Source organism: Daphnia pulicaria, chromosome 5, assembly GCF_021234035.1.
Source record: "Daphnia pulicaria isolate SC F1-1A chromosome 5, SC_F0-13Bv2, whole genome shotgun sequence".
In the NCBI taxonomy this organism is placed as follows: Eukaryota; Metazoa; Arthropoda; class Branchiopoda; order Diplostraca; family Daphniidae; genus Daphnia; species Daphnia pulicaria.
In genome coordinates, this window is record NC_060917.1 from 5,161,258 (window position 1) to 5,176,133 (window position 14,876).

General features: G+C 42.8%; 4 protein-coding genes across 6 annotated transcripts in view; 2 read left to right on the forward strand and 2 right to left on the reverse strand.

Moving 5' to 3' along the window:
• Positions 1–877: 877 nt before the first annotated feature.
• Positions 878–2,545, reverse strand: LOC124341276 (phosphoglycerate mutase 1-like). Its single transcript, XM_046794305.1, has 4 exons — positions 2,381–2,545; positions 1,882–2,114; positions 1,400–1,664; positions 878–1,330 (listed from the first exon to the last, which is right to left on the reverse strand). The coding sequence occupies exons 1-4, from the start codon at positions 2,475–2,477 to the stop codon at positions 1,164–1,166; spliced, it is 762 nt and encodes a 253-aa protein (XP_046650261.1). The 5' UTR covers positions 2,478–2,545; the 3' UTR covers positions 878–1,163.
• Positions 2,546–2,573: 28 nt separating this feature from the next.
• Positions 2,574–3,679, forward strand: LOC124341302. Of its 3 annotated transcripts, none has more exons than XM_046794352.1 (4): positions 2,574–2,706; positions 2,794–3,062; positions 3,125–3,265; positions 3,336–3,679. In XM_046794352.1, the coding sequence occupies exons 2-4, from the start codon at positions 2,838–2,840 to the stop codon at positions 3,654–3,656; spliced, it is 687 nt and encodes a 228-aa protein (XP_046650308.1). In that variant the 5' UTR covers positions 2,574–2,706; positions 2,794–2,837; the 3' UTR covers positions 3,657–3,679. The 3 variants fall into 3 exon arrangements, with proteins under 3 accessions (XP_046650308.1, XP_046650309.1, XP_046650310.1); XM_046794353.1 differs by having other exon boundaries at positions 2,580–2,706; positions 2,771–3,062; XM_046794354.1 differs by lacking the exon at positions 2,574–2,706 and adding an exon at positions 2,707–2,725.
• Positions 3,668–4,942, reverse strand: LOC124341306 (histone RNA hairpin-binding protein-like). Its single transcript, XM_046794356.1, has 3 exons — positions 4,614–4,942; positions 4,204–4,539; positions 3,668–4,135 (listed from the first exon to the last, which is right to left on the reverse strand). Exons 1-3 carry the CDS (start codon positions 4,727–4,729, stop codon positions 3,907–3,909), a joined length of 681 nt encoding a protein of 226 aa, XP_046650312.1. The 5' UTR covers positions 4,730–4,942; the 3' UTR covers positions 3,668–3,906.
• Positions 4,943–5,725: 783 nt separating this feature from the next.
• Positions 5,726–14,876, forward strand: part of LOC124340712 (general transcriptional corepressor CYC8-like) — an 11,680-nt gene continuing 2,529 nt past the window's right edge. Inside the window, exons 1-13 of the mRNA XM_046793319.1 lie at positions 5,726–6,073; positions 6,135–6,201; positions 6,263–6,410; positions 6,471–6,579; positions 11,563–11,738; positions 11,870–11,998; positions 12,216–12,441; positions 12,810–12,910; positions 13,019–13,193; positions 13,326–13,947; positions 14,024–14,288; positions 14,362–14,511; positions 14,609–14,867. Of these exons, the coding sequence (XP_046649275.1) occupies positions 5,985–6,073; positions 6,135–6,201; positions 6,263–6,410; positions 6,471–6,579; positions 11,563–11,738; positions 11,870–11,998; positions 12,216–12,441; positions 12,810–12,910; positions 13,019–13,193; positions 13,326–13,947; positions 14,024–14,288; positions 14,362–14,511; positions 14,609–14,867 (2,516 nt within the window). The 5' untranslated portion in view covers positions 5,726–5,984. The remainder of the gene's footprint in view (positions 6,074–6,134; positions 6,202–6,262; positions 6,411–6,470; positions 6,580–11,562; positions 11,739–11,869; positions 11,999–12,215; positions 12,442–12,809; positions 12,911–13,018; positions 13,194–13,325; positions 13,948–14,023; positions 14,289–14,361; positions 14,512–14,608; positions 14,868–14,876) is intronic.

A 14,876-nucleotide genomic window follows, 5' to 3' on the forward strand; every position in this document is an offset into this window, starting at 1 on the left:
CCCTATATTTATAATATAATCCAAACAATTTTTAGACCATTTGAATTAATTCTCATTTAAAATTATCTAAATAAATTCTATTCTATAAATCTGGTTAACAACACGCTCTCATGAGAAATATTATTTCGATACGTTTACAAGTGCTAACAGTGACACCCCAACATACCTAATCCGAAAGGATTTTGAAATATTTAATACTTATTTAATATTATAGAAACCACCAAGTTCAATAAATCCGGTTAACAATCACACATCTCTGGAGAAATTATTTCGAGATTTAGGTGCCAAGAGTGACACCCTTCACATAATCCCAACAGATTTGAGACCAGTTAATACCGATTTAATGATATTTTACTTGATAGTACGATAAATCGGTTATTTAACAAAACTTTATCGCATGAGAAACAGGGTTATTCTTAACGTAGGCTCATCTAAATGTAATCCGATGAAATTTTCTCAAAAATGCATTTTTTGGTTTCCAAAACTAATAAATTGATCGAATTTGGCCGAAAGGTATTGATGTCAGGGCTACGTTAGACGCCCTGCTATCACAATCCCTCTATTGTATCCGTGGCTGCATATAGCGCGTTCACGTAGTACAGAATACACAGTACACCGAGGAGCCATAAATTGTTTCCTATTCATCCACATCTACCGAGAATCAGGTAGTTTTCTAAGCAAGGCCCCGTCACAGCTGGAATGCAGTACCCCTCCAGGGAGAAGAGTGAAACTGTGAAAGAGAGCGGTGGACCATGGTCAGATCGAATGTCCTGCCGCAGGTCGATACTCCATATACTCTACAAAGACTTCTATACCTTTTTAAGCCTGTGCCCTTCTGTAATTGTGGCTTATAAATAATATTTTTTAAGAGACCACATCTCCTTGGATAGGAATTTCTAGTATTCCCATCCTAGAAAGCTGTATATTGTGTTTGGTTCATAATAACTACAGAACAACACCGACTCCAGAAACACTACGACTAGAGACATTTTCTTTTTCCTTTTCATTTGCTTTTGTTGCACAAAAACTCAGTAATGAGGGAAACAGCCTAAGGTGTTAAAAAGTGCAATATAAAATCTGTATACAATGGATGAAGGGGGAAAACAATCAAGAACAAACAAATCAAAAAAAGGGTGGATAGCTTAAAGGGGCGACTTTTGAATTTATTTAGCCTTTCCCTGATTGGCAACGGCCTCCATAGCTTTACGAACGGTTTCTTCGTCGCCCAAAAACTGCATGGATGTGATAGGTTTCATATTTTCGTCCAGCTCGTAAACAAACGGAATTCCGGTGGGTAAATTGAGACCCATGATAGCATCCTCGGACATATCTACAGAGGGAAAAGAACAACAAAGTCGTATAATTTTATTATTGATAACGTATTTGCAGCTAGTCTTACTGTCTAAGTGCTTTACGATGCCCCTGAGAGAGTTTCCATGAGCTGCAATTAGAATTCGCTTGCCCTCTTTGATTTGGGGGACAATCACGTCGTTCCAGTACGGCAAAGTTCGTTCAATGGTCAGCTTCAAGGACTCGAACATGGGAAACTCTTCCTTGGTTGGCCCATTTGCGTAACGGGGATCATCCATGATGATTTTGTAAAATTCGCTCGACTCCTCGAGAGGAGGAGGAGGAACATCGAAACTTCTCCTCCAAATTTGAACCTATAAAATAAAATAAATAAATAAATAAACTTTCATTACTTTATGTTCTATATCACATGTACTAAACAAATCCATTTAAAAAATGGTTTATTTTAACTCAATTTTTTTTTAACTTGAACACCGGAAAATGACTGCTCAATTTTACCAACTATGTACATACAGCTGACAGCTACCAGCTGAGCGAAAAACTATTGGGAAATTTGATTAAATATAATACCTGAGCTTCTCCATGCTTAGCAGCAGTTTCAGCTTTGTCTAGACCAGTGAGTCCACCATAATGACGCTCATTGAGCCTCCAGGTTTTATTAATAGGAATATCAGATTGACCTAATTCTCCCAGGACAGTTTGCAGAGTGATTTGGGCTCTTTTCAACACCGATGTGTGAGCAGCATCAAATTGATAACCAGCATCCTTCAAAGCTTTTCCAGCAGCATGAGCCTCTTGAACACCTTAAAAGAAAATTGTAATCATTTATTAAAATTGCTGAGAACAAATACCCATCTTAAGATATGAAATCTGAATTATGAGAAAAAATCTCAGAATCTGCTTTACTTGTCAATTATTTAAACAGTTTAATCTTATCATCAGGGCTACTGATGTAAGGGTTGCAGTACAGATTAAGTAGATGTGACCTTGTCCTTCACCACCCTAGACGTTTTATATGCTGCTCTAAGACTTTAATTTTACGTAATCAACTAATCACGTGATTATTTACCTTTTTCACTGAGATCAGCGTCAAACCATCCACAAAAACGATTTTCCTTGTTCCAGGAACTTTCGCCGTGGCGAATCATTACAATCTTGTAAACCATTTTCTTGAAATTGGAGTGAATGCAAGCGTTCAGTTTCAAAGTCACGGTAGCAATGCCGGTATTGACCGATGTTATACACTAGGAAACGGGTGTGGGGAACGAACGAAGGGCAGGGTCACCTTCAACGAGCCACAAAACAAGTTTGTCGGGTGTTCCCCAGATGGAGTTTCTATCAGCAAAACAATTGACTTTACCGCGCGCGTCAAGTTTTGGACATCACATTTTGAAGGTTTCGTTGATAAAATAACGTTTGTTGGAAATCGTAACACACATATTAATTTATGTAATAACAGGTTTTTTTTTCCATCTCTAATAGAACGTTTTCATATAGTTCCACACCACACCTAACGTCAGGCCAAAATGAATCCCGACGCAGTGACAGTGGATTGCTCTTGGAAGATCGAAAATGTTGATGCTGTTCGAACAAAAATTTTGTGGAAGGAACAATTGTCTGAATTGTCTGAGGAAACTAGTATTGACAATTGCTTTAATATGAGTCAATCGAATCCTGACTCTGGCCCCTGTACACTAAAAATTGTTCTTAAAAACAACAGAAAATTTGCTGCCCTTCAAATTTTATCAGAGGTATTGCCCAGATCTATCTTCCTTTTTAACTGTTGCCAAATTATTCTTTTGATTAATTCAAGGTTCCCATGATAGAAGTACATGGGCAGTATGAAGAATATCTGATGACAGTGAGAGGGGAACTTCTGGAAGAAGTAGAAGGCACTTCTTTGTATGAATGCAGAATAGATCTGAAGAAGATGCAGTCAGAAATAATTCTAAAGGTTGTTCCCATTTCACACTATGGTTGCCAGGTTGTCTGAATCCAATTTAAATATCCCCTATCTTATTTAGTTTTGCAAACTAAAGGAAGCAACAACTGTATGGGTGTATGGGATCTCTGCAGTAACGGTGGAAGCTACCCCTTCAATGCGATCTCTCTCGGGGCAATCTGCTGGCGCTAATCATTTGCTGTCCTCACTAATGCAAGGATTCAATCAAGATGGGAAAAATGTTGACAGTATCGAGATGATAATAGACAAGAAAATTAAGGAGATGGAAGAACGCATGATGGTCAGAATTGAGGAACGACTTGGCCGCCTAGAGAAACGAATGGAGGAAGGCAATTCAAAAATGATCTCAATGCTATTAGACCTGAAAACAAGTAACAAATAAATGGTACATGATGCATATGACGATCATGTTTAATTAGGTGCATATTTCACGGTATACAGACGGTGAAGAACGTTAAACAAAATTATTGAAGAATTAGAGGCTCTTTAAGCAGCCGAACTTAAAAAAAAATGAAGTTGTCAACTTACTAACACAAAGACCTGTTTGTCACTCTTTAATAGTGCAATATAAACAGGCGCAAGATTTCACATAAAATTCGATGATGAAGAGTGTAGACAACATGTTTAATTGTTTATAAAACAACATCGTCGTCGATTAGGTCGAAAGGGAGGTAATCAAGGGCGTCTTCGACATCTTTATCTGCTGCAGCTGCATTTTCTTTCTCCTTTGGGTTACTGGCATCAGATGTGTCAAAGACATGCAACATTTTCCTCCACACTTTAATGGATCCATCCCAGCCCCTTCGGCTGTACTTTTTGTACTTGTTAGGGGTTTGGGGGTGTTCCTTGGTTCTTTTATTTCTATGGAAAATTTCTGTAAGTTTAGTATGAAATGTTTGGATTTGCACATGTATCTTTAAAATACTGACTTGGGTACAATTTTGAGATAATTGTCATAGGCAATGGTATTCTTCCCATAATCAATTTGTTTCTGTCTTCGAGACAGAACTAGGGGATCTTCTTCAACTTCACCAGAGGAAATAGTTGAGCTCCTGTCACTTGTGTCTTCAACCTCAACCTCAGTCATTTTCTCATCTTTGACTGCAGTTTTTAACTCCTCCAAAGCAAAAGATGACTGTTTTTCTGTCTTAATCAAATTTTTCTTTTCTGATTGGGCATAAGAAGTTGTCAGAGAGCGCTTCAATTGCATGTTTTCTCGTTTGATTTCTTTCCTCTGAGCGGGACCCCTCTCTGGACTTATAATGCTTTAGCCACAAAAAATAAATAGGGTTAGTTTCTTCAGGAACCGATAATTAATTTGATGAGCAAGCATTTATACCTGGCAGAGTCCCATTCGCGTTTTCGTAGCATACGAGTGCTAGGATGAGTCTTTTCAGATACAGTTTCTTCACCATCAGAATTTTTTTCTGTTTTAACAGCTTTTCTTGGACTCATTGTAAGCTCAGTAATTTCTTACAGAAAAATAAGTAATAAAAACCCAACAAAATACAATGTTTTTACTTTTTACACTCTAAAAGAGCAAACAGTGAGCGATTCAGTTCACGTAGTTGTTGACTTTGTTGTCTCGGGTGAAAATAAAGCGGGGGGTGGGTTTTCTCGCGCCATTTGAATTAGAAGCAATTTCTAACCACATAAAACATGGATTACAAACTGCGTTGCAATTATACAACATGCCATGCCAGCCAGCTGCTAACCAGAATAAGTTTATGTTTAAACATTTTAAATACATCTATAACCCCGATCCATTTCTAGTTTAATTTTTATTTTACAAAATGTCCATCCATGGCCATAGGGTTAAGACCATGGACTTCCAAAATGTTGCTAAGTTTCCTTGCAAAACATCTGAAATTAAAACCCTGGTAGATGTTACGACGATAAGAAAGCAGTCTCTATTGCTTAAAAATAGGCATTTCGCATTTCTAATATTCGCAAGGTCAACGAAAGATCACGGCCGGATGAGACTTATTCCCGGAGCCGGGAGCTCGCCCGGACTAGGGTACAAAAAACAAGTACATAACTACCATGTAAAACTACATATAACCATCACTTCTCATTTCTCAACACTCTATAGTTAGGCAAGATTATACATGTACATCTAAGATAATTAATACTTTTAATTAGATTTATAATCAAGCCGCACGAGCAAAAAGGCATTTGAAACGATAACCCGTCGGAAATTAGAAATTAGAATATCTCAAATTCCCATGCATACATACAAGGCCTCAACCACCCACAACCACCCACAACTCCAAAAGTCCCACAACATCTTAAATGATCAAGAAATATGAACCTATACCCAATAAAAAAATAGTACTTTCATTTAAAAATTAACTATCCAGTACCAGTTTGAACGAATGCACCAGAATGCACCAAACAAATCCTAAATGAAAAAGGATGTTCAATTTTACACTTTACAGAGGCAACCCTGCATTAGGCTTGTGTCTGTTTGGGCTGTCATTGCAAAAAAATAATAACTTTTTATAAAAACTACGATGATATTTTTGTGTTTTAAAACAAGATTGATGCCAAAAGTTTTTATCTGATGGAAAGGAGTTAATATTTTGTGGTTGAAAATCGAAGAACTTTTCGTCAAGTTGTAGGTTATATTTGCTCACCGATCGACGCTTACGATAGGCGTTTCGTTTTGAAATTTGGATTGAATTACCCTTGCCCGATTTCGAGGTTGTCAATGAAGATGACACAAACGCAACAAGATAAAGATACTGTAGATATCAACTTGACTCCACAGGAGCTTCAAATTTTATCAGAACTTGATAGGTATATTGCATTGCATAAAAAAAAATCTGTGTTTTTTTTTCACACCGTTACTTTGTTTCAGCCGTCAGTATGGTTTCCTGCAACTCAACAATCCTGAACATGCTGCAAAGAAAGTTTTAGTAGTAAAGGTTTGTAAGATTAAGTTCATATTCTTTGTAATTGAAAAATCTCAACTATGGTGAATTCTAGGCAATTCAGTATTTGGAACGGATGCTGAGTCAAGCTCACCAACAGCTAAAAAATGAATCAGATAGCCCAGAGAAGGGAATCAATATTGATCCAAAAACTTACTGCAAATTGGGCCATTTTAACATTCTCATTGAAGACTACCCAAAAGGTTTATATTATAATTACTGTATTGTAATTCTCTGTATGCCAACTTTTCATTTCCATGCAGCAATGTCAGCCTACCAGAAATTCCGCTCTCTAAGAGCTGACCACTGGAGAGATACCAACTATCTTTATGGCCTAGGACTCGTTTACTTCCACTTTAATTCTTTCAATTGGTGAGTATAGAGCATCATAGTTTGTAAAGTATTCAAACAGTTGTATGGGTGCTTGTAGCAGTGTACCTATCCCTCCTCAACAGTTTCACGCGGTCACGCCGATATTAGTTACGATTCTACCTCACAGAAAGCGTGACGGTTTCGTGAACGTGACAAGAATCAAAAATCTAGAGACTATCATTGAGGAGCCACCTCCTCCTCGAAAGTTATTTAAACTTCTCTCGTTGTAGTTCTGTTTATTTTGCCTCCTCCTCTCTCCCCCCCTTGCTCATCTGTATGTCCTCAAGGCTGTTTTGAATAGGTACTATCAGCGCTGGCGGGTGGGTCAATGTTTCACCTGCAGAGAGTGGCACCGTGTTCCAAGAGTAGTCGTGATAGTTCCTAACACCAAGGTTGTCTACTCACTTCCGGCCGTCGCTAGATGGTTCTGCAGTGCTCATTTTTAGCCCGTCACGATATTGTAGGGGTAGAATATATTGTGCCTGAGGCTGCTCGGTAGAAAACCTCTTTGTCCTCGACCCTTGAAGATAAAAAAAAAAAAGCAGCAGCAGCAGCCGTGGCGTCCTTCCCTCCCTCACCACCCTATACCCTACTTTCTCACCCCTCCACCACCACCTCTTTGAATTGCTGGTTGAAAAAAGAAGGAGGGGGGGGGGGGGAGGCAATCCAAAACTATAGGCGCCGTCGACGTCGTTTAAAAGCGGCTGTTCTCGCTCCTGCGTTTCTTTTTCCCTCGGCGGATGTGTACTGCAGGGTACACCGTACCTTCCTTTTAATCCATTCTACGGTTGAGGCCTCTTTATTTTTCTCTCTAGCGCGTTTTGAACCCACCTCCCCCCCCCCCCCCTCCACTCTCTCTCTGTATATGGGAGGGGGGAACCGGCCATGAGGCTACAAGATACCGTTGGCTTGGGCTGAGTCGTGCTTGGTCTGAGCGAGTGTTCGGAGCTGGAGAGCGGTTCTGCTGGTTTTGTGGAGGGTGCGTGTGTGTATGTGTGAGTGAGTGAACGAGCTGGCCTAGCCCCGCGCCAGTCGTAGTAGTGTGACTGTATGTGTTATTTGCGTGAGCGTGTTTTTTTACTACGCTGGGCAGAGTGAGGCTGTTTTATTTGTTTATTTTTCCTTCATTTGACGGAATTGAGGGACGTTGGCGATCCACGTGAAAACGGAAAAAATAGAAGGTCAGTTGAGCTATTCCCAACTTACCATCATCATCATCATCACTCAGGATTTATAGTTTAGTTCTCCCCCTAGGCTCTAAGTGAAGGTTGTTGTTTTCTCTCACTCGTTCCAAGCGTAAACCTTGTTTGTTTATGACCCGTGGAATACGATTAACCTTACGTTTTTTTTTCTCGTTGTCTTGAGCTAGAAAACAAAACTTGAATCGGTCTATTTTGTTTTTCTTATCCTTCTTTGGAAGGAAACACAAAAAATTCTGGCTTTTGTTCCACTTTGACTGTGGGCGTCTCCTCCCTTATTCTCCGTGTGTGTGTGTGTAGAAGTAGGAGAGGAGCAGCAGGCAAGACAGCCAGGACAACGAACCCGAACGGACCCGTCTTAACACACACACACACACACACACATAGAGGGAAAGAAATAAAAAGAGAGCCCATAGGCCCCATATTCCCAATTTCCAGGCCGAGCTGAAGGCATTCGACTCCCCTCTCTCTCTCTTCCACTTGGTGCGTTCAATGGGCATCTCTTTTGCTCCTACGCACACAGTTCGCCTACGGGCTTGGGCCTTTTTTACCCTGACCAAAAAATCTTGTATGCAAGTTCCCTGGACAAAAAGTAATTTTCAAAATAAAAATACAACTATCACGAGAAACTGCCCCCCTCGCCAACAGCCAAGAAACTTTCCTCCGCTTTATCTTTCGGCTGGTAGATTCAAGGAGGGCTGAACTTCACGGGGTTTCTGGCCATCGCTCACCTGCCTCACGATATTTCCAAGTATAATTAGTTAACTCTAGAAGGAGCAATAGACAAAACAGGGGGGTTGAACAGGACCGTTTAAACCTTTCCCCCCCCCCCTTCGTCGTATTAACTATCTAATCTTAATAATTCTTTTGTTTTGTTTTGTTTTCCTCTCTCTTCTTTGAGCCTCGTCCGTTCGTGAAACATTCCTGCGTCTCTATATTCTCCTGTCGTCTTTGTGACGTCATTCAATCAACTTGACCGATACCTCGTGGTCGTGAGGTGGTGGGCTGGACCTCACGGTCTGACAGACAGTGCGCGTGTGTGTGTGTGTCTCTTATCTCATTCAGCGTTTCCCACCGAATTCATCCCGACCCTCGGGCGGCGTGTTTAAAAAAGCCTCCCAACCAACGGTTAGAACGAAAGAATTTTCCTCTGCTAAGCCAAAACCCAAGAAGTCAGCGGCCTCTTTTCTTTTCCTTCGAATTCTTCTTCTTCTTGTGGGCGCCTCTTGCGTGAGAGAGCTGAAATGATTTGGAAGACCCCGTGTTACACAAGAAGCCGGCTTGTATCATTTTACGTGATAACTCTACGGAAAAAAAAAAAATAACGCAAGTACACCCTGGCGTTAGTACACCCACCTTTTCTCGGGAATGTTTGCGGTTTCTTTTCTTTTTGTTCTGGTGCGTTGTGCAACTTCCGACACGAGGGAACCGAATCTCTGGTTCCAGGAGATAGTTAGAGAAACAAAGAAACTGATTAGATTAGGCATTTTCGGAGTATTTAAAGCATAAACGTAGTCGTCGTCGTCTTTTAGTCGTGATCGTCACGTCCGAAGAGAAATCAGTGAACGTTGTTCCTGCGTGGGAACAAGTCAAAAGTCGAAACGATTTTTGACGAAGAAACACAAAGTGTTGATTGCTGTGCGTTGACCAGTTTCTCTGTCGCCGTGCCGATTACAAGTTCTCCTCTGCCGGCTGGCTGGCAAGCTCCTATAGGATCAGTGGAAGAGAGAGAAAAAGGTTATGGTCGTAAAAAAAATCCCCCCTTAAAAACACGATTCCAACTGTTACGGGAACCCTTTGCGCCATAAATGGATTGTTCCAGGCGTTCTTTTTGACCGGAACAAGTTTTATTACAACCCGTTCTATATCGAATATTTTTTTTTTTCCTTTTTTCTGAAACGTTTGCCTTGTTTTGTTTTTCCTCTTCAACAGTCGGAGAATAAGACCGAGGATTGTAAAACATTATTTTTTCGACGATTGGGGGGAGTTCTCCCGTGTTTTGGGTCGAATCTGTCAACAAAGAGTTTCTGGCCAACTTCTCTTCACAGTAATGTTTTTAATGGCGTTACGGTCTACCCTATGGAAAAATGACGAAGAGAGAAAAAACTTTGTGTGTGTGTGTGTGTGTCTATGGGTATAGGGATGGGGGGGGGGGGGAGAGTGAAGCAAAACAACCGAATGGGGTGGAATGGATGTGTTGTCTATTCAACAACTGTCTCCCCCATCCAGCAGGCCAACCGTATGCCACCGATTGACGGTCCCCTCGGCTTATAATACGCATCTAGAATTTCAAATTTTTCTTTTTTTCTTTTCTCTCCTTTTTTGTTTTCATCGACGTGTGTTTGTTTGAGAACCCGAGTGTTGGCAGGTATGCCGCTCTAGATTTTTCTTATTTCTTCGTCCATCCGTCCCCTCTCTCTCTCTCTCTACGTTGAAAACACACACACACACTTGAACCTATGGGGCTATGGTTGCTTCGATCAATACCCAAGACTATAGCCGGAGAGAGAGAACCCCCTCTCTATGTTGTTTCTATGTAGGGCAGGAGGCGACCCTCCATCGGTTTTCGATTGGGGGAGCATTTCTATTGAATTTTCGGCTCTCTCCTTTTTTATTTTTTAAGTAGTTATTTCCATACTTGTACTACAACCTCCCCCTTCTGGCTCTTTTTATTCTTCCTCCCCCAGCAGTGTTCATTCCTTTCGCCAATAGATCACCAGAGTTGGTTGGCGTTCGTTCATGATGGGCCGGACGATCCCACGCTTTCGGGGCCCCCACCACCACCAACCAACAGAAACACAACATGGAACTAGCTAGCTGCTGTGCTGTCGACCCTCGATGGCTTTTTCTAACCCGTCGTGATAGAGGGGGAGAAAATGACTGGGGATTGAAAGGGAAAAAATCGATAGGACGACCGTACACAAGTCCCGGTGATTCGCGTCTAGACAACAACGACGGGGCAGCAGCACGAACACCATCTAGCAGTCCCGGACTGAAAATGTCTAACCCCCAGATATAAATCAACCCTTATCCCCCCCCCCCCTCGAGCGAACTTGGCTCCTTGAACCATTTCTCTTTTTTTTCAAATGGATTACCTCCGTTTTGACGATTTCACGAGAGTCGAGTGACTCGTTTTTTCTCCTCAACTTGTCGGGAGAAAGTTTTTTCTTCCTCCTCTGTGTGTGTGTGTGGGTTGTGTATGTGTTTTTCGAGCCGCCTATGTTTTGCGGCGACAGAGAGAATTCGAGAACATCCGGCCCTGGCTATGTCAGCGCTAGCCACCCCCTTCCGTTCGCTTCCTGTCGGTTCTCGTTCCAGATCGTTCCCTTTTTAACGGGCGCCGTCGTCTTCTTCTTCCGCCGTGATGAGAGTCACATGGCCCGGGATAAGAAAAAAAGAAGCGGAATAGATCTATCTGCGACCTCCAAAATTCCTCTTGTCGCTGTTGTTATTTTCTTTCTTCGAGTCGTTGTCGTCTTTCACAGCTAAAGAAAACCGGCTCGAATTTCACGCCCGCCCCCAACTTTTTCTCCTTCTGTTCTATTATGCGGGGTAGAAGCAGGAAGAATAAAAGACCAATCTTGATTGCATTGTATAGTTACCTCCTTTTTAAATTTTTTGTTCTTCTTTGGCTACCGGTTTGTGGTAACTCGACCTCAGGACAGAAATGTGTGCTATTATTTTGGGAGGATTCCGTGTTCCGCACCACCAAAATGGATTTTAATCAAATTATTTATGCTGTTCTTCTTGTTTTTTTTTGTGTGTGTCGTCATTTCACCAACAGGGCGATCAAAGCGTTCCAGCAACTCCTGTACATTGACCCGGTCTATTGCCGAGCCAATGAAGTACACTTGCGGCTAGGCTTGATTTTCAAGGTTACCGGAGAGTTGGAGTCTTCGCTGAAGCATTTCCAACTTACCTTGATCGATTCGGCTCCGTGTTCGCTCAGCCAACACGAAAGTAAGAAAAACGAGACAACGAAAGAAACTACGGACTCGTCTCAATTTTCTTGAGAAAAGTTTCGTCAACTAGAAGAAACTTATTAAATGTTTTCTCTTGAAATTTGTTCGGTTTCTCCACACACCCTCTAGTCCGATTTCACATTGCGCACCTGTACGAGGTCTCCAACCGGATCAAAACAGCGAAAGAACAATACGAACAGCTGCTGCTGGAAAAACAACTGCCCCCGCTGGTCCGAGCTGACATCTACCGACAATTGGGTAATAGCCATACACCGCGCCGTGCCGTAGTTATCCGCACGCATTGTTTCGTTTCCGTTTCACTTCTTTGACGACGACGACGACGATGATGATGATGACGATGACGAAAATGACGCGACCGAGAGAATTGCTTGTCTCTCTCCTTCTTGTTGGGCTTTTAATGACCTCCGACCAATTCGTGAGCGACTGCTAATGACCTCTTTGTCTTGTCTGCCAGGCTGGATGCACCATTGTGTCGAGTCGCTGGGAGAAAGGAATCAACGCGAATTGCAGGCCATCCAGTATTTGCAGCAGGCCATCGAGGCGGATCACAAATCCGGGCAGAGCCTTTACTTGCTCGGTCGTTGCTACGCCTCCATCGGCAAGGTTCACGAAGCCTTTCTGGCGTATCGCAACTCGGTAGATAAAACCGAAGGCAATGCCGACACTTGGTGCTCGATCGGGTAAGACTTGCAACTTTTTTGTTGGTTAATTCTCGGAACCATTTCGTCCATCGACGGAAAAACCGTAAATTTCATGGCGGAGCTTTTTATTCGGTCGCCTGGCAACAGTTTTTTCTTTTCCCTTTATATTTTTACAATGCAAAGCGAGTCTCTGGCCATAAAAATTAATTTTAGAACCCTCTTCATTTTCCCCCCACCCCTCTCTCTTGGAGAAAAAAAAATGATAGCTCTCCTTGCGGATTCATTTACACTTTCATTTACAATGTCCCTCTGGAGTAGTCACAAAAGTTTTTATTGTGTTGTGTGTCTGTGTACTATATTTCATTTATTATTATTATTATTATATTTTTGTCTCCCCCTACTTTCAGAGTTCTTTATCAGCAGCAGAACCAGCCTATGGACGCATTGCAAGCCTACATATGCGCTGTTCAACTAGATAAAAATCACTCTGCCGCTTGGACCAACTTAGGTAAGACGGACGTTCGGGTAAAACCGAACCCAACTTTAAAAAGCAAAAAGATAACACGGAATAATCAAACATTTTTTTTGTTTTGTTTTCTCTTTGTGCTCGTACTAGGTATTTTATACGAGACTAGTAATCAACCGCGAGACGGTCTAGCGTGCTACGTTAACGCTGCTCGAGGGAGTGCTAGCAAGAATCACGGTAAAGCCGTGCACCCCAATTTGCTGCAGAGGACAAAGTTCCTGCAGCAGCAGCTGGAGGGCGCTCCAACCCCTACGTCTTTCAACAAGTCAGTTTCTCTCTACATTTCTGACATACATACTATACAAAAATAGGTCCTCTTTGTGTGGGAACGCCTCTCTAACCTAACCTTTTTTCTCTCTCTCTTTTTGTTTGATGCTCTTTCCGTGTGTGTCTACAGGCCTCGATTATTGCCTTCCATTGAAGACGCCTGGAACTTGCCCATCACCGCCGAGATGAATTCGAGGCAGCAGCAGATGCAGCAGAGGGGAGCGGCCGGTCAGGGTGTATTTCCTCGAGGGCCGGGATTCGTCGAAGGGCCATCCCAAACCAAACGCTTCAAAGTGGAGGGGCCAGTCGAAGGTGGTGGCCCCGGACCTCGGCCGCCGTTGCCTTCGTTCTACTTGACGTCGCAACAGCTCCAAATGCTGCAGTACCTTCAGCAGAATCAAAACAGTCTCACGCCGCAGCAGCAGCAGTTACTTTTGCAGCTGCAGAATCATTACCGAATGATGCAGCAACATCAGCAGCAGTTGCGACTTCAGCAGCAGCAGCAACAGCAACAACAGCAGCAAATGATACGAGCTGGGCAGCCATTTTCTCCTAGGCCTCAAGGACCCTTTCCTATTGGCGGAACAGCCTTACCCCAACAGCAACAACAAAATTTCCCGCGAGCGGCCGTACCTCAAACGTCTTCAGCTCAAATTCCTCAACAACAACAGCAGCAGCAACAGCCTTACACGAATATGTCTTGCCCTCCAGCCCTCTCGTCTCCATCCGGAGTAAGCGACCAAGAGTTGCAGGTAAACCGTGAACTTTTTCCTTGTTGTGCGCTTGCAAAAATAATGAATGACGACCGTTTCTTTGTTTATATCTAAGGCTTTGTTGTCGCAAAAGGACATCGCTGCTTCTTTGGCCGAAGATCTTTTGAAGCAATTCGCTCAAGAGGGCGAACTGGATTTAGAGCAGCCACAGCCGGTCGTTGGGCCGACTGCAACTTTACCACCGACTCAACCGGCCACTACCAACCTCGTCCACAATCCACCATCCAATATACGCATCGCAAAAGAACCGACGCCCGTCTTGGCCATCGGTGGACCCATGGGACGTTCCTCCTCGCCGCGTAATCGTGGCGGCCTCAAAGGTATGTTGTTGTTGTTGTTGGGTTAATAATTTAACGGGGCCCAACTTGACTGAAAACTTTTTGCGCTTCCCAGGTCGTGGCTATTCCAAGATCATGGAAGATGCGTCAGATACGGAAGAGGAGAAATTCCAATGCAACAGCAGTGACTCGAATAGCAGCAGCAGCCAACTCAAAGAAGCCAACATTAACATGTCGGCCCGTGAAGTTTTGGATTCTTGTCGCGGTAAAAAAATTTTTTAAAAAAAGAAGAACAACACACGTGCATTAATTAGCGTTCGCATGAATATGTTGATTAACGTTCCTTCCCGACTTTTGAACAGGAGCCGTCGGTTTCCAGGGTTTGCGCCATTTCCACATTTTATCAGTCAGCATGCCTCCGCCTCAGCCGGCGGAACCTCCCGCCATTCGGTTGACCCGCGAGCAACTCTTGCCTCCCACGCCGAGCGTCTACTTGGAGAGTAAAAAAGATGCCTTCAGCATCCAGCTGCAAGAATTTTGCCTTAAGCATCCCATCGCCGTCGTGCGGGGCATGGCGTCGGCCTTAAAAATGGGTCAGTCTTTTTATCATTGCAGCTGGCCGTGCGTCGA